At 35.3% G+C, this 23,340-nt stretch overlaps 1 protein-coding gene across 1 annotated transcript; it reads right to left on the reverse strand.

Annotated features, from left to right (window-relative positions):
• Positions 1-22,506: 22,506 nt before the first annotated feature.
• On the reverse strand, positions 22,507-23,105 carry LOC149561120 (pentatricopeptide repeat-containing protein At1g03540-like). The gene is made up of 2 exons (XM_089827748.1): positions 22,905-23,105; positions 22,507-22,809 (listed from the first exon to the last, which is right to left on the reverse strand). The coding sequence occupies exons 1-2, from the start codon at positions 23,103-23,105 to the stop codon at positions 22,507-22,509; spliced, it is 504 nt and encodes a 167-aa protein (XP_089683874.1).
• Between the last annotated feature and the right edge of the window lie 235 nt (positions 23,106-23,340).

Here is a 23,340-nt window from a genome sequence, read left to right on the forward strand (position 1 = left end):
AACCCTAAACATAAAAATCTGCTTGGCAACAACTATTACAGAGTGCCAAAAATTTGCTCGGTAACATAGGAAACTGAGTGGTATGAGAGTTTACCGAGTGAGCTTGGTAAATGAAGGACAAACAACTCGGTAGCCAAAGGATACCGAGTGAGCATGGTAAACACACAACTCGGTAACCAAAGGATATTGAGTGAGCTCGGTAGTGTGATTATCAAGTGAACTCGGTAACCATAGGAAGGTGGAGCTCGGTAGAAGAAGGCACCGAGTGAGGTCAGTAGCTACTGCAAATGACTTCTACCAAAGGCAATACCAAGTGCAAACTTATGATGTGAATATGCTCACCATTAAAACCAGAGACCCAAAGCTTGAAATACTCAATAATAAATTTCACAAATGCAATGAACAAGAAGCAATGGAATCACGTATGTCTGCTTGCTTACTATTAAACTTGATTCAAACTATTACAAAAATCTAGGAGCATTCAGCTTCAACCAGAAAACCCTAAACTGGTAAAACTTGAACAACTTCAATACTTAGAAACTTTAAACTTGTAGCTCTAATGGTTGCATACAATAATGCTTGGAGCAATCACTGCTTCAATAGGATGAATGAAACAATAAAACATTCAACTTACATAATTATCAGAGAAGAAACACATGCAACTACAGGCACGAAATGAACTTCCTCTGTCCCTACAACAAACTAGATCTGCTAATCACTTTCTTTGCTCTTTGCAACTTCTGAGCTCTTCAACTTCTTCTCCTTTTGACTACTTGGTCGAATGAATCTAATCATTCCTTTTGTTATACTTGCAAAATGTTTTCCCCTCATTTTTGAATTCAAAAAATTTTCACCTACCACGCAATAAATTCATTTGATCATTCTGCAAGCTGTCAAGGACGTAGGTGGGCGTTTGGTTCCAGGGAGAAATGACCAACCACAATTAATATTCCAACACTCCCCCTTTATCCCAAGCCAAACAAACAAGGATCACTACTGATCCAAATCAACTACACCAAGACACTCTCTTAGGTGTACAAAACTTCCAATGCCTAATGGCTTGGTAAATATGTCTACTAGCTGTTGCTCAGACTTGTAAAATTCTATTTTGATATCCCCATTCTCCACCAACTCTCTGATGAAGTGATATCTGATCTCTATATGTTTGCTTCTCCCATGGAAGACTATATTCTTAGACAATGCAATAGATGAGATGTTGTCACAATAAATTATGGTTCCATCCTCTTATCTTTCATTAGAATCTATCAAGATTCTCCTTAACCAAATAGCTTGACATGCTGCTGCATTTTCTGCTATGTATTTAGCCTCTGCTGTAGATTGAGCAACAATAGGTTGCTTCTTGGATGCCCATGAAATTGTACCCAATGCCATATGAAACATATATTCGAAAGTGCTCTTCCTATCATCTAAACTTCCAACCCAATCACTATCTGTATACCCCACCAACTTGAAATCATTTATTGCAGTATACAAAATTCCAAATCCTTTGGTACCTTTCACATACCTTAGGATCCTCTTTCCCACTTGCCAATGGGAATTCTTTAGTGTTTCCATAAATCTAGAAATCAGACTTATTGCATGCATTAGGTCTGGCTGAGTTGCAGTCAAATACATTAAACTTCCAACAATACTCTTGTATAGTGTTGGATCCACTCTCTTGCTAGAGTCTTCCTTGCTTAATTTCAAACCTATTACTGTTGGTGTGGGGGTTGCTTTACTATTCTGCATTTTAAATCTCTCCAAGATCTGCCCTGCATACTTTTCTTGAGAGATGAAGCTGCCATCATGCATTTGTTTTACTTCTATGCCTAGAAAATATTTCAAGAGACCTAGGTCTGTCATTTCAAATTCACTTTTCATGACCTCTTTGAACTCACCAATTAGAGTCTTGTCATTACCAGTAAAAATTAAATCATCTACATAAAAGACAACAATTAAAACATTTCCATTTTCTGCCTTCATGTAGAGAGTAGGCTCATCATTTCTTTTGCTAAAGTCATTGCTCATCAAATATGAGTAAATCCTACTATACCATGCCCGTGGATCTTGCTTGAGCCCATAGAGAGGTCTCTTCAATCTATATACTTTTTTCTCTTCACCTACAACTTCATAACCAGGTGGCTGCTCCACATATAGTTTTTCTTTCAATACACCATTTAAGAAGGCAAACTTCACATCCATTTGAAATACTTTCCACTTGTGCTGAGCTACAATTTCTATGACAACACACATGGTTTCTATTCTTGCAACCAGGGCATAGGTCTCATCATAATCTCTACCATACTATTGTTTGTAGCCCTTGACTACTAGCCTTGCCTTATGCCTATCAATCTTGCCTTCAACATTGCATTTGGTCTTATAGACCCATTTCACTCCAATCACTTGCTTCTTGGGAGGCAATTCAGTTAGCTCCCATGTCTCATTTCTTTCTATAGCATCTATTTCCTTATCCATGGCCTTACACCATTTCATCTCCGTAATAGCTTCTTCAAAATAAATTGGATCACTATGAGAAAATAATGCAAAATTAACACTCTCATCATAATCTTCATACCTTTCATCTTGGTATATCTCCCTAAGACTCTTGGTCTTTCTTGGTAACAGGGAGGAGAGTGTGGAATTAGAATCTTTGCTGCTGTTGCTTGGCCCTGACACTCGGTCATGCTTAGAGGAGCTCAGTAATGACTGAGGCTGCTTGCCTTTTCTTCTAATTGCCCCTTCTTCTTGTTGTTCATCAGCATCCTCTTCACTTATAATTGGCACTTTACTTGAAGTGCTCGGTGACTCATCAATTGAACCATACCAAGACTGATTTTCAAGAAATTCCACATCTCTTGAAACCATCATCTTGTTGTTCAATGGGTCATGCAATCTCTATGCCTTTGATTCTGAGTTGTACCCTATGAAGATGCACTTCACACCTTTGTCATCCAATTTTTGCCTTTTTCTCTTTAGGCACATGTGCATATGCTACACATCCAAACACCCTTAGGTGTTCAACTATCCATCTTCTTCGTGACCATGCTTCCATTGGAATTCTATCATGGACTACCTTTGTAGGACACCTATTAATTAAGTAAACTACTATTACCACAGCCTCTCCCCAAAATTCAGTTGGGAGACCTTTCTCTTTCATCATGCTTCTTACCATTTCAACAATGGTTCTGTTCTTTCTTTCAGCCACTCCATTTTGCTATGGTGTATAGCTAGCTATGAGCTCTTTCTTTATGCCATTTTTCCTCCAAAAATTTATAAAATAATTGGAGGTATACTCCCCTCCTCTATCTTATCTAAAGACCTTGATATAGTGTCCACATTCTCTTTCAGCTTGGGCTTTAAATTCTACAAATTTATCAAATGCTTCCAATTTGTTCTTTAAGAAATACACCCATGTCCTACAACTGAAATCATCAATGAATGTCATGAAATAAGTACTCTCCCTAATGGAAGTAACTTGCATAAGACTGACTAGGTCAGTATGCACTAACTCTAATGGATATCTAGCCCTCCTAGAATTTCCAAAATTAAAGGGAAGCCTATGTTGCTTACCCAAAATACAAGCCTCACACTTGTCACATGAATTTTTTATACGTGGCAAACCTTCTACCATTCTTTTATTTGATAATAAATTTAAACCAGCATACCCAAGATGACCATACCTGAGGTGCCATAGTCGTGAGGGGTCTTCAATCACACTCCTTAGAGCTAATTGTGTGGGAGGTATAGCACCAACTTGAGATGAGAAACATGTCTCTATCCTCAAGAGAAACATTTTATTCTTTGTCATTTGAACTGCTACAAGTAAGTTCTTGCTCCCATCCTTTTCTTGAATGACACGCATGTCATTCTCCATCAGCACTTTGCATCCATTTTGAATGAGCTGACCAATGCTCATCAAATTTTGCTTCATACCAGGGGAAAAATACACATTTTGTATTTCCCTTTTCTCACCTTTCTTGGTGCAAACCATAATAGATCCTTTGCCCACAACTGGTAGGGTTCCATTGTTACCCATCTTAATTTTTGATGTGAAACTCTTGTCAGTAAATGAAAATGAGGTTTCATTACTACTCATGTGGTTGCTACATCCACTGTCGAGGTACCAAACCTTAGGGCTTCCTTCTTCACCAACATTACACATGATGAAGGTAGCAACATTGGGTCCACTTCACATATTCACATCAATCACATTTGCTTGTCTTGACTGTTCATTTTGCTTCTTCCAACATTCACTTGCATAATGCCCATATTTATGATAATAGTAGCATTCTACATTACTCTTGTTTGAGTTTTAGTTTTTCTTACCTCCTTTTGAAGTATTTTGAGAGCTACTTGCTCCATCTGCTCTTCATGAGCTTTCTGTTGTAGCATTTCTTTGTCCTCCATTACCTCAGCCTCTACCTCTAGAGTTTTTGCTTGGGCCATTTCTTCCTCTCCCCCTTCCTCTTGGATTTGACTGAGCCTTGAAAATCTTGCACTTGGGAAGAAGAAGATGTGGATCTATTGATCCTATGCTCATGGGTTTGAAGTGTACCCATTAACTCATCCATTGTCAAAATAGTGAGGTCTTTTGCCTCTTCTATGGTCATGACCAAATTGTCATATTTATGAGGTAAACTCCTCAATATCTTTTCCATTATCCTCTGCTCTTGATAGTCTTCTCTATTTGACTTCAGCTGGTTAATCACATTGGAGGTCCTTGAACTAAAGTTCGCAATTGATTCATTTTCCTTCATCTAAAGGTTCTCAAACTCCCTCCTTATATTTTGTAGCTTTACAGTACGGACTTCATCAGTCCCCTTGAAGTTCGTCTCAAGGATATTCCAAGCTTCCTTTGCATAATTTGCTGCTGCAATCTTTGGAAAAACTATCTCTAGCATTGCTGCCTCAATCAAACTTAATGCCTTAGCATCCTTCCTCCTTGACTCTTTCAAATGAGTCTTCTATGCATTTGTGAGGCTAGCATACTGAGCTAGGTCAGTCACATCATTGAACCCATTAATTACAAACTCCCACAAATCATTTTTAACCATAATCGTTTTCATTTTCTTTGACCATGTATCATAATTTTGTCCATTGAAGGATGGTGGCTGCTGCCATATTTTTCCTGCATCTCCTGCCATGATAAATATCCTAGAAAAAATGCCCTAACTCACTATGGATGTGGGGCCTCAAAGCTCTGATACCATGTGAGAAATATTAAAAATTTCAAAAAACAACCCTAAACCTAAAAATCTGCTCAGCAACAACTATTACCGAGTGCCAAAAATTTTCTTGGTAACATAAGAAACTGAGTGGCAAGAGAGTTTACCAAGTGAGCTCGATAAATGAAGGACAAACAACTCGGTAGCCAAAGGATACCGAGTGAGCTCGGTAAACACACAACTCGATAACCAAAGGATATCGAATGAGCTTGGTAGTGTGATTACCGAGTGAACTCGGTAACCACAGGAAGGTGGAGCTCAATAGAAGAAGGCACCGAGTGAGGTCGGTAGCCACTGCAAATGACTTCTACCAAAGACAATACCGAGTGTAGACTTATGATGTGAATATGTTCACCATTAAAATCAGAGACTCAAAGCTTGAACTACTCAACAATAAATTTCACAAATGCAATGAACAAGAAGCAATGAAATTACATATGCCTTCTTGCTTACTATTCAACTTGATTCAAACTATTACAAAAATTTGGAAGCATTCGGCTTCAACCAGAAAACCCTAAACTGGTAAAACTTGAAGAACTTCAATACTTAGAAACTTTAAACCTGCAACTCTAATGGTTGCATACAATAATGCCTGGAGCAGTCACTGCTTCAACAGGATGAATGAAACAATAAAACATTCAACTTATAGAATGATCACAGAAGAAACACATGCAACTACAGGCACGAAATGAACTTCCTCTGTCCCTGCAACAAACTAGATTTGTTGATCACTTTCTTTGCTCTCTGCAACTTCTGAGCTCTTCAACTTCTTCTCCTTCTGACTACTTGGTCGAATGAATCTAATCATTCCTTTTGTTATAGTTGCAAAATGTTTTCCCCCTCAATTCTGAATTCAAAAAAAATTCACCTACCATGCAATAAATTCATTTGATCTTCTGCAAGCTGTTAGGGAGGTAGGTGGGCATTTGGCTCCAGGGAGAAACAACCAACCACAATTAATATTCCAACATTTAGAAGATGCACCAAAATCTATGCAATTGTCCAGAACTTCAAGTGGTGGGTTTCTGTATGCCTCGTTGAAATGTACCGAGCTTTAATGAAAGGGGAATAAAAAATCCACAATAGGCCCTTTCGATCTTGTAGCCTTATCAATGACGCCATAGTTGATGTTAAGGAAGCTTGAAAAAAAGACAGAAGATGTCATTAAAAGTGTTGGTAATTAGATCAAAGGAAGATGAGAAGATAAAAAAAGGGGTTACCATCTGGATTTGAGTGAGTGCAATGGAGTGTTATGATGAACAACAAGCACACACTTCTCAACTCCATGCCTGACATCTCTCAAACCTGTCAAGATTGAATAAAGGAAATTAGTACAAGAAAATGCCCCAAAAAGATAATATGTTAACCTATTAATCATTACAGCTTAAAAGTTAGGTTAGATATTTTAGTTGTAGCAGTTATTGAACTGCTATATGACTACTTTATATATGTAATGAATCTCACTGAATAGAATACAATAAAGGTTCTATTATGTTCACATTATCTTCTATTTCATCAGATTTTTAGGTCTAACATAATACTACTCATGAAAAGAATCCTTACAAGAATTCCAATTTGCTACTTTGTGAAGTGCCAGTGCGGACCTACTAAGTTCCACATTCTATTTTAAGAGAGTAGCCCCCAGGCCCCTATATATGGGGGCAAGGAGTCAGTTGCAATGTCACCCTTGTTATCTTTCTTTCTAATTATCGCTCAAAAATTCTTGGTACTTCCATACAAACATGTCAAAATAAATCATTATGAACATTAATAGTCATTCACTTTTGTTCATTTTTTAGTTTATTTGGTTGTTGATTAGTCCATTTGTACAAAAAGTACTATTTTGTGGGTGAGCCATCGCTCGTCTTAATATTGGGTTTTGGGTGAACATTTTAAAATGACACTTTTAGACCACCTCACACTCTACAAATTCTAAGAGCTTCATAAATGCACGAAGACCAAATGGTTAGCTTTAAGCTCTTCACTCACCTACAGAGTTTCATTAAAAAAATTGGCAAATTTCAATATACAGAGTAGGAACTATAGGTTCGTGAAGTTAGCTTGGGTGGCTATTGTATCATTTCCCCTAGGTAATTCTGAAGAAGATATAAAGGTTAGATTTTTCCAAAAGTAAAGGGTTAGTAATTTAATTGGTTGAGTATAATTGGTGAGGATGATGGCAAGAAGAGATAATGCCAACAACCAAGGTTCAAATCTCAAGTGATGTATTTGGGTCAACTTCGACACTTGTGTTAATTTGAAGGACGAGTCAAACGAGATCCTCTTTGCATGTGGCTACTTAGCCAAAGGGAGCTGAAGCTTCTAGTTTAGATGTATGCTTACTCATAATGTTGTAATCCACTAAATAAAGCTAGAGATGCCAATATCTATGTATACTGATTTTTTGAATGGAATTCGATTCATCTATGACTAAAATTTGAATAACTAAATTTTATTACATGCCTTTTTAGCCTTTATAAGGTTTCCATAGAAGTGAAATTTGAAATTGCTATTGTTATTCTTTTTCCTTTTTCAAATTTATAATTGAGAAGATCAAGAATACTCTTCTTAGATTGAAATTACATCATGTGTGTTTTTGGGTATTGGCATATATTCTTCTCTATTTTTACTTTGTCTCTAAGCCCATTTTTAGCTACAGAAGGGGACAAAAAACATTTGGAGCTGATTGTTTGTGATAAATGGTGGAATTCGGTGTCTATTTGGAGTCCTCTTTATGCAAGAGGTCCTACTCTTTACACAGAAACCCTCCATGGAGTGGATGCCCTAATCACATAAGCATTATTAGATGATTGGCAATGGTATTTTAAGAGCTTCTGAGTTAGAAATGGTTTCAAAGAGGTGCTCATTTTCATCATCTCTACCATGCAAAAGTAAGGGGAAAAGTTCTACATAGATAAAAAGTCGCCAGAGGAGGCAGTGGACATTTTCTTCCTGCCTAAAGAAGGGGAGAAGTCTACTAGAACTACAGATGGAGGCTATGAACACATATCACCGGTAAATCCATAGTTGAGAATTGTAGAGTTTATATGATGTATGCTATGTTAGATGAAAAATTTGAAGTCTATTTAGCTATCACTTCATTATTTTAAGCCACTTCGGACATGATAAGTGTATATCGATTCTGTTTGATTCGATTGCTTCATTAAATCATTAGTGGCTAATAAAAAGAAACCGTTGGCCCCTATTTTGCACGAGGTTCTATTTTTTTATTAGGGAAAGAGAAAAAATCTCTTCATGTTAGAAAAATCTAGCTATGAAATATGGTTTAGAGTTTAAGGAAAAATGTTTTTTGTGCATTATGATGAAGAAGGTTTGGACATCGATAGTTGATGGAGATGTATCCTAATATGTTTATAAGAAGAAATGTAAATCCCCATTCCCTACAATTACCATTCTCTCTTCGTCTTGTAGAAAGAGGACAAATTCATCTAAGGATAATGACTTTGATCATACCTCATTGTAGGATTATGTTCACAATTCTATGGAGCAAAAGACTAACTCTAACGGGAAGAGCCAAGTAGTAGGGAAAAACAAAATTGGGTGTATAAGCTTGTGGGTTCCCTTCTACTACTATCAAATTCCAACCTAACAAGAATATATTCCCCCCTCTAGTCAAAGATCAATGTCATAAATGATTCTAATTGATAATGAAAAATAGATACATGTAGACTTACCATTGGAGATCGAGAAGGAGACCCCAATTAAAAAGGGCTATATTTGTATAAATGAAGTCCTAGTTGACAAACTCTAAAGTAAAATTTTTAAGAAATTGAGGCCTTTGTTGAAACTTGGATGTATTTTTGAGATGTATTGATGACTAGTTTTGTTATTGATGACAACATATGTTCTTATGATCATGAGATAAATAGATTATGTATATAGCAAACCGGTGATTTATCAGATCAAAAAAGTTGGTCATTGACATAATTATGTATGCAAGCTTACATGTGTGTAGTAGAATGAGTATAGGTATCATATTTACATTTTCTATGCTTTAAGCCATAATTTGGAGAAGTTACAAATTGTTTGGTTAAGATTGGTAATAGATCCCTGAGCAAGAAATAGTGGCAAAAATAGTTGCAAGAATTTTGGTTATATCTTATTGGCAAACATGAATTAACTTTTGCAAGCTTAGAAGATAATATAAGACTTATTCATGCGCATATGTTTGGGAGTGAGAAATATTTGGATTACTCTAGAAAGGGTGTTAGCATATGATCTATTTAGGATCTAGAACTATTATGGAGGAATGCTAACTAATTACATAAAGTTAATTTAATAATTTTAATGAATCAAATTAACATAATTGAAAAGTAAAAACAACATAAATTTAAAATATAGAAGAGCAATGAGAGAAAGGGACACAACACATTTGATTTCAGAGTTTGTTCGGTATGGACTACATCTTCGGGTCCTACTCCAACAGGGGGATCGATCCGATTAACTCCAAGAATCTAGTATAGTGTTACAAAATCATTCCCTCAATAGCACAACAACAACACGCTGATGTGTGGTACTGAAAAATGTCCTCCAAGAAAAATTCTCTCCAAGCTCAGCAATTTTGAATTCTTCATCTGCCTTCTAAGAGTCTCCTAACCCCCTTTTATACAAAAAAATTAGCCAAAATAAGGCTATAAAAAAAAAAAAATATTAGACCCTTCAATTAATTCCCCCCTTCGAATTAACCTTTAGCCATTTTTGAAGATTTTTCTTCATGTCAATTTTGGGGTCTAAATCTAACCATAAACCTTATTTAACATAAGGTTGGTGACTTGTTAAAAACTTAAATAAACAATCTCTTAAATATGCTTTTAGTCACACAAGTGGCGTGGTGGCAATTAAGACTTTTAAAGTACCACTGGTCAAGGGTTCCAACCCCATCAGTGGCCACTATTTTTAAAATGGTTGTGGTGGATAAACTTTAAATAAAACTATGCACATAATAATTTCAAAACTAATGTATGGTGTAGTGGCAATACTTTATTACTTGTAAAAGGGTGGTTGTGGGTTCAAATCCCACTAAAACTTTTTGCCACTTGCTAGTCAAAGGTTCCAACCCCACCAGTGGCCACTATTTATAAAATGGTTGTGGCAGATAAAGTTTAAATAAAACGTTGCACATAATAATTTCAAAACTAACGTATGGTGTAGTGGAAATCCTTTTTTACTTGTAAAAGGGTGGTTGTGGGTTCGAATCCCACTAAAACCTTTTGCCACCTACTGCCCAGCTATCTTGTCGAAATGGTGATGTCATGCTAACATCATCCAAATTTAAATTTTTACCTAGATTTCAAACTTCACAATGCCACTAGAAAGCTCTCGACAAGATCTTCAATTTGAAATCCATTGTTGACCACTTTTGAGATGATTTTTTCATGTTTTGATGACCTCTGTACTTGGTTTGACCAAACTTTGAATGGCCATAACTTTTGCATACGGACTCCATTTTTGCCCATTCAAATTGTGTTGGGTCTAGGATTTTGAGAACTTTAACTTGATGTTGATTATTGGAGTTTTGGAGATACTTCAATTTTGACAAAAATATCCCCTAGATCAAGCCTCCTCATTGAGAAGCTTTTAGATCATCGAAAGTTTGGATTACCCAAAAAGCAAGTGAGGGTATTTTTCCCTCACTTTACCAATCTCCATCCATCTTGCCTTGCTTGGATGCATCCCCTTCAATCCCACTCAGAGGTATTCAACTAGTCCTCTTCATGAAGTTATAACATTCCTATCTAGGATAACATCTTCTAGCAATTTTGACATATACTCTAGCGAAAGATCATCAACTGATGGAAGCTAAAGACTGATATCTTCATCAAAGATCATTGGAGGCTCATATAAATTTAGATTCTCAACAATGAGAACCGAGTAAATTTGCATGTATGGAGGAAAATTAAGGTGGAAAGCATTGGTATCGATCTTTTCCAAGATCTCAAAAGGATCATACTTGATAGGCTTGAGCTTCCTTCCTTCACCTTGCATTCTTTCCTTGCTGATATGTAATCAGACTCTATCACCAACTTGGAAATGGTGATCAATGCAATGCTTATCATGGCAAGCCTTGTATTTTTCTTGACTCTATTCCAACTGTGCTTCTACTACCTGATGGATTGCTTGGACTTTCTATATGAACTTTAAAGCCCTTTCTGCATCATGGCGTCCATCAATAATTTTTTCCTTCCCAAATGCAAAATCTATTGGCATTTTAGGCAAATAACCAAAGCAAGTCTCAAACAAAGACCTCTTTGTAGAAGAGTATGCCACATGGTTGTAAGCATGTTGCACATAATGAAGACTTTCATCCCACAACTTAGGATGCTTGCTGTAGTAACCTCTAAGTAGATGAACCACTATCTTGTTGACTACCTCTATCTGTCTATCGGTTTGTGGATGGAAGGTTGTACTCTTCTTCAACTTGGTGTCCATGAGTCCCCATAAAGATGACCAAAATTCCCCTAAGAATTGAGAATCTTGATCTGATACAGTGGAAGTAGGTAACCCAAAATGAACCCATAAAAATTGAAAGTACAAATGAGTTGTCAGTTGTTTAGTGACCTACTTTTTACAAGGCATTAAAATACACATTTTCCTAAATCGATCAACTACTACATACAAATAATCATGACCCTTCCTAGTCATAGGTAAACCTCCCACAAGTTCATAGATACACTTTCCTATGGACAGGATGGTACAGGCAATGGTGTGTAAAAACCCAATTTCCTATTACTTGGTTTGCTAGTTGCACACATTACACATCCTTTTTTATACTTAGTGACAATTTCTTGCATCTGAGGCTAGTAACAATATTTTTGCAACTGAGCCAATGTTTTACTTAACCCAAAATGTCCTACAATCAAAGAGGTGTGTGCTTCATGGATTACATGTGCTTGTTCATATTTAGGAATGCATAGTTTTCCCAAGTGGTACAATAAGTTATCCTACACACGGTAATCTTTCTCTTCCACATGTTTACCTTGGATTAAAGTTGCATAGGTATCCTTAAAGTTCTCATCATTAGTATATTTTTCTTGAAAACATTCATAAACCATAGAACTATTCTAAAGGATTATCAAAGCATTCTTAACAGGAGGCCTAGAGAGCATATCTACTACTTTTTTATGGGAACCCTTCTTATACTTAATTACCAAATGAAACTGTTGCAGAAAACCAATCACCTAAAGTGCCTACTTTTTTGCAACTTGGATTGTGAGTGCAAATACTAAAGTGGCTAGTGATTAGTGTGGATTATAGTTTCTTTTCCCATTAAGTAGTGTTTCCATTTTTTAACACTCTGAACTAAAGCATAAAGTTCCTTATCATAAGTGGATAGTTACTTACTGCTCTTGAAAAAGTTTCAAAGTGGTAGCAGATTGGTTTAACTCCTTGCATTAATATAGCTCCCATGGCAAACCCACTTGCATCTGTCTCAATTTTGAATGGTTGATTTAAATCAGATAGATTTAGAAGTGGTGCAGTACTAAAATTTTCCTTCAAAGTGTCAAAAACCTTTTGTTGTGGACCTCCCCACTGAAAAGTTACCTTGGTACTAGTTAATGCATGCAATAGTACTAGATTGCACCTAAGAAACTCTTGACTTCTATAACTATACTTGGCTTGGGCCATTTTACAATACATTCGAACTTCATAGGGTCTACTTTCAATTGACCATTCCCAACGACATAGCCTAAGTACACTAATGATGCTTTTTGCAAATTTGCATTTTGATATCTTTACATAGAGTTTTTCTTTTCTCAATACATCAAGTACTTTCTTTACATGAATTACATGATCATCCCAAGACTAACTAAATACAAGAATATCATCTAAATAGATTATGACAAAATCATCAATAAAAGAATGAAAGACATCATTCATGACTCTCATGAATGTAGTTGGTGCATTACAAAGCCTGAATGGCATAACCAACCACTCATAAAGTCCTTGTTTTGTCTTAAAAGCAATTTTCCAAATATCACTTTTTGCAATTCTTATTTGATGATATCCACTACGTAATTCTAGCTTAGTGAAATAAATTGCATGTTTCAACTGATCAAGGAAATCATCAATTCTAGTAAGAAGGTACTTGTTCTTTACCATTATCTTTTTCAATGCCCTATAGTCAATGCACATTCTCCAAGTCCCATCTTTCTTCGGAACCAACATAGTAGGAGAACCTCAAGGAGAAGTACTAGGACGGATAACTCCTTTCTCGACTAGCTCCTGAACTTGCTTCTTAATTTCTTCATTCTACAAGACTGATAAGTGGTACATGTCGATATTAGGAAGTGGCTCATCTTGCTGCAACTGAATCTCATGTTGTATCTCTCTCTTAGGAGGTAATCCCTTTGATTTATGAAACAAGTCATCATAAGTAGAAACAACTTTGACCATTTCAACTTTATGTTTTGGATCACATCCCTTAAATGCCTCAAATGTTTCATCTTCTTTGGCTTTTACAATCATCAACACAAAATTTTTGCTAGAGTTGACTAACCTTTTCATTTGACCAGCATTAACTAGGGCTAGTTAATATTTATTTTATGTGCCTATATAATGTATTCAATTTTATCTTTAAATAGACGATATTTAATTTCTCCCCTATAAAAAAAAGCCTATCGATCATACAAATAGGGACTCCCAAGTACAAGACCACACATATCTAGAGGGACTACATCAATTTCTACCTCATCTACAAAGTTTGTACTGATAGAAAATCTTAAGTTACATTGCTTGGTCACCTATAATTGCTCATCATTGCAAACCCATCCAAGAGGATATGGCTTTAGATGAGGTGTTGTACTCAGATTAAGCTTCTTAACAGCTTCCTCAAATATCAAATTCACTTGAGAACCTGTATCAAATAATGTATCTACCTCATTTTTCTTGATGACAACTTGAATGTGTAATAATTCATTCCTTTTCTTATCATTCTTAGGAGAAGGATCTTTACTTGTACTTGCACTTATGCTAGAATAACTGGTAACTGATGAGAGAGAAATACCTTTTCCTTTACCTTGGATCTCCATGGCAACAATCTATGTTTCATCTCTGGAATCAGATCTAAGATCCTATTGTACTACAACAACAATCTTTTGTTTTCCTTTATTTCCACCAAATCACTTTGGCCTCTTTTCAGGATGTAGCTTCCAACACTTAAAATCATCATGCCCTTCTTTTTTGCAATGTGAGCATGTGGGTTTCTCACCCTCTTTCTTTATTGTAGCTATCTTTTTACCCTTTCCTTTGCCTTTGGAATTTTCCTCATACTTAGATGGCTTTTTATCAAACTTATCAATGACAGTACCCTTACCCCTTGATTCTAAATGTGTTTCCTGTACACATACTTCATCCAAATTACAAGGATTTAGAATGAGGATGGAATGCCTTAGCTAAGAATGAAGACCACCTATATACTTGAGTAAAGTGTCTTGGGTATACAATGGGACATTTAATGAAATAGCCTTTTTACGAAATTCATGGGTGTAATCCTGGATAGATTGACCTTTCCCTTGCCTAAAATGTTGCCAGTTAATTATTAACTGCTACATATGGCCTAGGGGGTAGAATTGCTTCTTTAAAGCACTAACAAATTTTGACCAAGACAAATTGAACTTACCATGTTGTGAAGTTTCATGTCGAGTCCTACTCTCCCACCAAATTAGAGCTACACCACCTAACTGAAGAGTGGCTAACTAAATTCTATCAACATCATCTACAAGGTTTTGAACTCTATAGTAGACTTCTACTTGCCAAATCTAGTCATCTAGTTTCTCGATGTTTAGCTCCCCACAATACTTTGGCAATTCAAACATTACAGCCAACTTGATTCGAGGCTTATGTCCACCCTTAAAAATATTATAAGACTCAAAATGGGTAGAAGAAGGAGAAGAGAGGGGAGAAGGAGAAGAGGGAGAAGAAGGAGAAGATGGAGGTGTCTTTGGTGGATCACGATTAGCACATTTCTTTTTCCCTTTATCTCCACGAGCTACACATTTCTACATCTTTTCTTCTCTTTCCCATAACAAGACTTCTACCATTGATTGCAAATTCTAGGGAGTCTTCTGGATACTTTGATCTTCTAAACCTTGTCCACCACCTTTATCTTCCATCTGGAATGGTGGATTAGCTCTTCATTTTTTGATCTCAGGATTATATTCTTTAGGATCACCTTTGCCTTGATTCAACCTGGATCTTGTTAACATTCCAATCTGCAATACTAGTCCAACAAAATCTCTGATACCAAATTTGATTTGATTAGGATCTAGGACAATTATAGAGGAATGCTAACTAATTACATAAAGTTAATTTAATACTTTTAATGAATCAAATTAGCTTAATTGAAAAGTAAGAACAACACAAATTTAAAAGACAGAAAAGCAATGAGAGAAAGGGACACAACACATTTGATTTTGGAGTTCATCTGGTATGGACTACGTCTCTAGATCCTACTCCAATAGGGGGACCGATCTGATTAACTCCAAGAATCTAGTACCGTGTCACAAAATCATTCCCTCAACAACACAACAACAACACGCTAATGTGTGGGACTGAAAAATGTCCTCCAAGAAAATTCTCTGCAAGCTTAGCAATTATGAATTCTCTTTTGCCTTCTAAGATTCTCCTAACACCTTTCTATAAAAAAAAGAAGAAGCCAAAATAAGGCTATAACAAAATAATACACTATTAGACCCTTCAATTAATTCCCCCTTCAAATTAACCTTTAGCCATTTTTGAAGATTTGGCTTCATTTCAATTTTGGGGTCAAAATCTAACCATAAACCTTATTTAACATAAGGTTGGTGAGTTGTTAAAAACTTAAATAACCAATCTCCTAAATATATTCTTAGCCACACAAGTGGCATGGCGAAAATTAAGAATTTTAAACTGCCACTGGTCGGGGGTTCCAACCCCATCAGCTGCCACCATTTTTAAAATGGCTATGGTGGATAAAGTTTAAATTAAACATTGGATATAATCATTTTAAAACTAATGTATGGTGTAGTGGCAATCCTTTGTTACTTGTAAAAAGGTTGTTGTGGGTTTGAATGCCACTAATACCTTTTGCCATCTGCTGCCTAGTTGTCTTGCCAAAATGGTGATGCCATGCTGACATCATCCAAATTAATTTTTTTACCTAGATTTCAAACTATTATATCTTTCACATATGGACTCTAATTTTAACGAAATGACTGCCACTGGAAAACTCTTGACAAGATCTTCAATTTGAAATCCATTGTTGACCACTTTTGCAATGATTATTTTTTTCACCTTTTGATGACCTCTATACTTGGTTTGACCAAACTTTGACTGGCCATAACTTTTGCATACAGACTCCGTTTTTGCCTATTTGAATTGCATTGGGTCCAGAATTTTGAGAACTTTAACTTGATGCTAATTATTGGAGTTTTGGAGATACTTCAATTTTAACAAAAATATCCCTTGGGTCATCATAAAACACACAACATATTTTACTAACAATCGACAATGTTGAACAAACATATTATTTATCATTTTTAAATGTAATATATTTGTTGTAATGTGTGGGAAACATAAAATAATGGTTGTAATGATGATTATGAAGACGTATGCCTTAACATGGTCCTGTATAATTAATTGTATATCAAGGAAGCTCTAATAGGCCAATCTAATTAGTTAATAAAAAGGATATACAGAAAAGTTATTTTCCCAGGTCGAGAGTGTATGTATTGATGATATGCATGGTATGATGCAAGCTTTTATGCTGAATGATTAGAGAATAGCAAAGACAATTTTGGTTGACTGAAGTGGACTTCAAAGGATGTTATTCGATATGTTATCCTAAAAGTATTATCTTTCACATTTGTGGGAACATTTAGGCAGTGGGTCTATTCGTTCTTATCAACCTTTAATAGAGTTGGAACCTTATAACAAGGGTTCAAGGTCTCCTAATAGATATGTTTCCTTTAACAAAGACTATTGTATTAAATGCATTGTATTTGACTCCTAATAGGGTCACATCCTTTCACAAGAAACTTATATATTAGTACATTATCTTGTGGGTACCATCCCTATATGGTTTTCCCTTTGATCAAGAGTTTCCTTAGTAAAAAATCATTATGCTATGGTGTATGGTTTCTTGTTATTGTTCATCATTTTTTTAATTGTTGGAGACCATATTTATAAGTTTGAATTTAATTATATTTGCTCACAACTGATTAACTACCCTCTCAATTATTTGTAGACCTTACTTCTTAACAATTGATATTAGAATATCAATTATTCTTGAAAAGAAATCTTAACAACTTGAGGATATCTACTATGGCTTACATGAAGGAGAGTCTTAAATTTGATGGTGATAACTATGGTAACTAGAAGAACAAGATGCAAGCACATCTGATTTGTATGAAAATTAATTACTAGTTGATCACAAGGGATAAAGTTGATGTCAAAGATGAAAATGATTTGTTTTCATGCACTAATGAGGAGAAGAATAAATTCCAGTACAACATGATTGTAAGGGAAGCATTGATAAGGGCCTTATCTAAATTAGAATTAATTGAGGTAAATGAAATTGACCGAGTACATGATATTTGGAATAAATTAGAAATGTTATATGAAGGTGATGAGTATAGAAACAAAAGTAAAGTTGCAAACTTGGAAAAGTAGATTAGATACTACTAGAATGCAGGAAGATTCAAAACTATTAGAGCATATGTACAAAGGATTACTTTAATTGCAATAAGAATAAAAAGTACAGAAGATGAAGGTGTTCAAAAAATTCTTAGGTCCTTAATAGTAGCCTATGAGAACAATGTAAATGCAATTGAAGAAGTTAGCAAGGAAATGTTAATCGATAAGTTATAAGCTTTTGAGACTAGAAGATTCAATCTCTTAATTGCCTCGTATACAAGGCTCGTTACTACATCTTCCCTCTTTTCTGTTGGAATATCCCGTATTTTCTCACATGATTCTAAACTGTTGTAAGGGTCTCCTATTCACATTCTTTTTCTTCCCACTGCACGCTTCCCACAAAGTTCTACAACAGTGTGTGTCTTCTGTATCATGTTTACCGATTTTTTTCCACGTTGTAGTTGAGTCCTAATTGCACAGGATTTTTGGCTGTACTCTATAATTACCTTCCTACCATCTTCAAGTAATAACGTCCATGAGAACGATAGTTGCAAAGAAAGGGAAAACTATAACCTGCAGTCTACAATTTTGTAACATACACTTCTTTTCTTATATTATTTTCTATACTTCACATTTTCAACATGAATTCTAATTGTTTTCTGACCTTTTATTTATTTCTGATTGTAGGGTTGTGATGCCTTAGTACTGTTGGATGACACGGCAAATCTCACAGGAGAGAAGAGTGCACCACCAACTTCAATTCACTGAGAGGTTTTTATAGCATTAAGTTGCAAATTGAGAATGTATGCAGTGGGCTAGTTTCTTGCTCTTATATTCTGCCAGTAGCCATTCCTGATTCAGTTGTATAGGTAATTATACATTTCTTTCCTAATTGTTCATTTGTATATTTGTGCATGATTACTAGATGTAGTGGCGATTTAAAAGGCCTAATTGTGGAATTACTCATCTTGCCATAGAAGTTAAGCACTTTAATGTAGAAAGTGAATAAATTTGAGCAAGTCAGCTTAATTTCACAAGGTTTTTAAATGTTGTTTTAGTTGAGTTCGAGTTGATGTGAGTATGGGCTGTGATTTAGTGGCGGATTCTCCCTCATATATCTTATCAATTTAGTAGTTTTCTGTACAGTAAAGGTACAACAGTTCACTGTCTGATAACTTAAGATATAGGAGAAGTTACATTACAATTACAGTAAAGTAAGATATATATGACAAATAAATTTTACAGTAATGGAAGATTACTGTTCAACAATTTTTCCAAGACTGATAACAATTACTAATTATAATACTGTTGTTGTTTGAAGGAATTGAAATATTAATATAGGACAATTATCTTCAAATTTTAGATTTCAAACTTCATCAATCAAGTCAATTTTAGGTTAGGTTTGTGGGTACGATTATATTTGATCGGTTGCCTCACAATTTTTAGGTTCAATATAGATAGTGCTTATCGATGATCTATCTCTGGTCTGTTTTAATAAATATGCTAACTATTAATTAGATATGAATTGAAATTAGATAATAATGATATTAAATAAGATATATCCAAACTTAAGAATAAGTTGGGTGGATCAACGTAAATTGACCTTTCAAATGGATCTAGGAAGGAGAAAGATTTAATTAGCCGAGAGGCTCTACAATTGGAGTGTGCTTTGTTGAAATCCGTGAGCAAAATTAAATTATTTTAAAAATTCAATGATATTGATGAAATTGTTTAGTTAAATTATTTTAAAAATTTAATGATATTGATGAAATTGTCAAGCGGATCTCCATCACCCACAGTCCGCTTGAAAGATAAATGTTGCTATCTTTCGATATGGAGAAACCATTAGATCGCAGTCGGACAAAGTTGCTTTTGCAGATAAATGATTCAAAGAAACAATAAACAATTAAATAAAACAATTACTCAATATATTCTTCATTGAATAGTAAAGATTTTACAGATAAACAATTAAAAGAAACAGTAAGCAATTAAATGAAATGAAAAGAAAACATCAAATTTCTCAATATATATTCTATAATTATTTGAATGAGTGAAAAGCAGAATAATAAAATAGCACACAGGCTTAAAAAGGCGAAATTAACAAAAAATGGTATGAGTCTTATAATTGTTTAAAATGACTTATAAGTAACATGTAATAAAAAAGTATGTAATCAGCTTAATGACATATGATAGAGGATATTTTTGAGTTGTACAAAAGTTGTATCGATTTCTAAAATCAAGATTGAAAAACCATTTTACAATAGCAAGTTTCCTCTAATGTGGCAAGTTCTGATTGTCACTAATTATTTCCAAATTAACTTTTTAAATTTTTTAATTTAAATTATTAGATAAAGATAAAAAATGGAGCCTGTTGTGGGGTCTGACTGTCTGTGTGTTCCAATGTGATATAAACAGATTTTGCTGAAAAATTGCTTTTTTCAATGACTTTCTTGCAGTTCTTCATATAGTAGTTATTTTCTATATTTTCCATTTCACAAACATCTATTACTATTGGTAAACAGATTTGTCATTGTAAAATTGCCCAACGGAGTGTATGTGGCAAACCATTAACAACAATTGGATAGGCTCTTGTTATGCGGCCTTCCTCTATGTTTAGAGGGGCAGCTCCCTTGTATGATATAATTTTTAAAAGATTTTCAAATAAAGAATCTAAAATTCTAAAGATCGAGAGAAAGTCGTTCGGGACAAATGCACTACACGACTTCACAACTTTCTTGAGTGAACGTAGAATGATAACAAAGGCAATCAAGAACTACGCTTAGAAATGACCATTATTACCATGCTGATTCATGATTCATAAACATTCGCACAATACCGTGAGAATGCTCACTACAAAAGAACTAGTAGTTTATACTGCAACAATTTTGATTTTAGAACAAGAAACCAAAAGCATATCTCATTTCATTTTCTTGCAACAAAAATATAATAGAGATTTTCAATTTCAGAGACAAAAATTGTACATACTTTCCAAAATTTGTCTCATAATCAAATTTTTAGCATAATGTTCCTTTATTCCGAAGTCTAAAGTCCCCCTTTACAGAGCCAAAAAGAGCCCTTATATAGACACAAAGGTTAATAACTACCCCTCTGTGGTTAATAACTACCTCCCAAATACATGATTTGGGCGAGGTTAATTAACTTCAACAAAATTAACCTTAAATGACAAAGATCATTGATTGAAATGTATGGCTTGGAAAATGTCTTCAGAAGGTTGAATCATTGACTTGTTGAGTTATTTGATGCAAACTCTTCTTTGTGATCATCGCCAAGTTTGACATATTGAGTATTGACAAAGAAATAATCATTCACAACATCAATTGCTCATGCACTGACTGTAGTCTAAATAGTGATACTGCAATCTTGTCTTCCCATTGATATAGATTATAGAATTTTCAATCTGTTTGAGACTGATTTTCATGAGCCATTATCATGTCCACCTGTTGATACTTTATTGACTTTGAACCATTGACTTGATATATGCGAACCATGGTATAGTTGAACCAAACTGTAATAATGGGGCATTGTGTCCAAGGTCAGATATAATAGAACAATTCTTCTTTCCCAATACTAGTGCAGAGTGGTGTGGCGTATGAAAGCCTCATGTTGACCATGTTTATTCCACCATCTTCCACAATCTATAGAACCAAAGGGGTCATGAAGAGTGACAAGAAATAGGTAACTTGGTTGGCCATTAATAACCTTCTCTATCAGTGATCCCATTATATTGATGCCATGTCTTTCTATGCCTTTGTCTATAATTGTATTCATATTAATCAAGCATTGATCACATGATATTCTTGCATGGTTTGGGCTAATTCTATGCCCATCATAAGAAGGAATTGGAAGCCTATGATCATGATGAAGTGACCAATTGACATGCAACATGTCTCTGTCCAATTCAACAAAAATGTTTGAGAGAAGAATGTAAGTTGTGGGATGTCCAAATGAACAAATAGCATTTTTATTTTTTGTAACATTCCTAAGGCTATATTCATATGTGATATGTAGAGAGTTTCAGAGCATTTATGCAAAATCAAACTTGCGTATATCCTGCAATCATTGCCTTCCATGAGATCACATTTATTTAAGGCATTTTATCAAACAATTCACGTGCTTTGAGAGTAGTCTTTGGTATACAGGGAGAAGAGTTTGAATTGTCATTGGATCCACCGTACAATTCATTATGATCCATTTCCTCTTCACTCTTCAAATATGGCATTGAATCATCTATATCAATGTTACTCGGCTCTGTTGTATCTTGGAGCAGAAATGGAGTTTGGAAATTCATTGGGTTTGATTGTAAAAGTGCGTGTGTTGGTTTGAATTTGCTGTAATCTGAATCTTTGCTGGCTGATAGAGGTTTGTGGGTCATAGGATCCATTCCCATTAGCTTCAGCTTCTTTTTAATGCTTGAGTTCCAAAAATTCTTGATCTCATTGTTGGTTCTACCTGGCAATCTAGCAGCTATCTATGACCACTTGTTTCCAAGGATACACCTGTGCGCCTGCTCCATGCATTCACATTTTGCATACATGGCTACGACGGTAGTGCCAACAAAAACGTCTGATTCCATTCTACTGCTAATGACAAAATCATGTATCCTCTTTGCCTATTGTAAGACTCCCAACTATGCATATGGTGAGAGTACGCTGACCATGGTCATAGAGTTAGGTTTAACATCTGTGAGTTGCATTTGATAAAAGTCCGACAAGGCCTCATTATTGTCTCCATTTTGTACAAAAGCTGCAATCATAGAAGTCCATGAGATCACATCCCTTGTTGCCATTTCATTGAAAACTTGGCGAGCATCTTCTACGCTACTGCGTCTGGCATACATATCTATGATGGCATTTGACACAAAAACATTTGATTTGAATCCTATTTTAATGACATGGGTATAGATACACTTCCCTGGTTCAGATATCTTGAACTTGAGCATACCGATAGCACACTAACTATAGTCACAGAATTGTGTTTCACTTCCGCCACTCACATTTAACCAAACATTATTAACATCTCATTTACATGCATTTTGTCAAACATATGCCTTGACTCCGTTGGACTCCCACATTTTCCATACATATCAACCAGGGCACTTATGACTACAACATCTGACAAATATTTGCTTCCAATGATGTTTTGACGGATACCTATACCCTGTTCTAAAGCTCCCTTATTGGCACAGACTGGAAGGATAGTCGCAAGGGTTGTGGAGTCTGGCTTCATACCTGCCAATTGCATTTATTATTATTTTTTTTTAAAAGTTTCCAAGGCACTCATGTGATGTCGAAAACTTTGTGGTGTTTATGATTGAATCCTCCACTATAAGCCCACAAGCTGCCATGAATCCAAGAGTTTCATCTATTCTATGGGCTAGTTCTAGATACCTTTCTCCTTGCTCACTATGAGAAGTGAAATCTAAATTCCAGTGGGACACACACTGCATTGCTGCATAACCTCC

This window comes from Cupressus sempervirens, chromosome 4, assembly GCF_028749045.1.
Source record: "Cupressus sempervirens isolate cs-2001-9-10 chromosome 4, ASM2874904v1, whole genome shotgun sequence".
Lineage (NCBI taxonomy): Eukaryota > Viridiplantae > Streptophyta > Pinopsida > Cupressales > Cupressaceae > Cupressus > Cupressus sempervirens.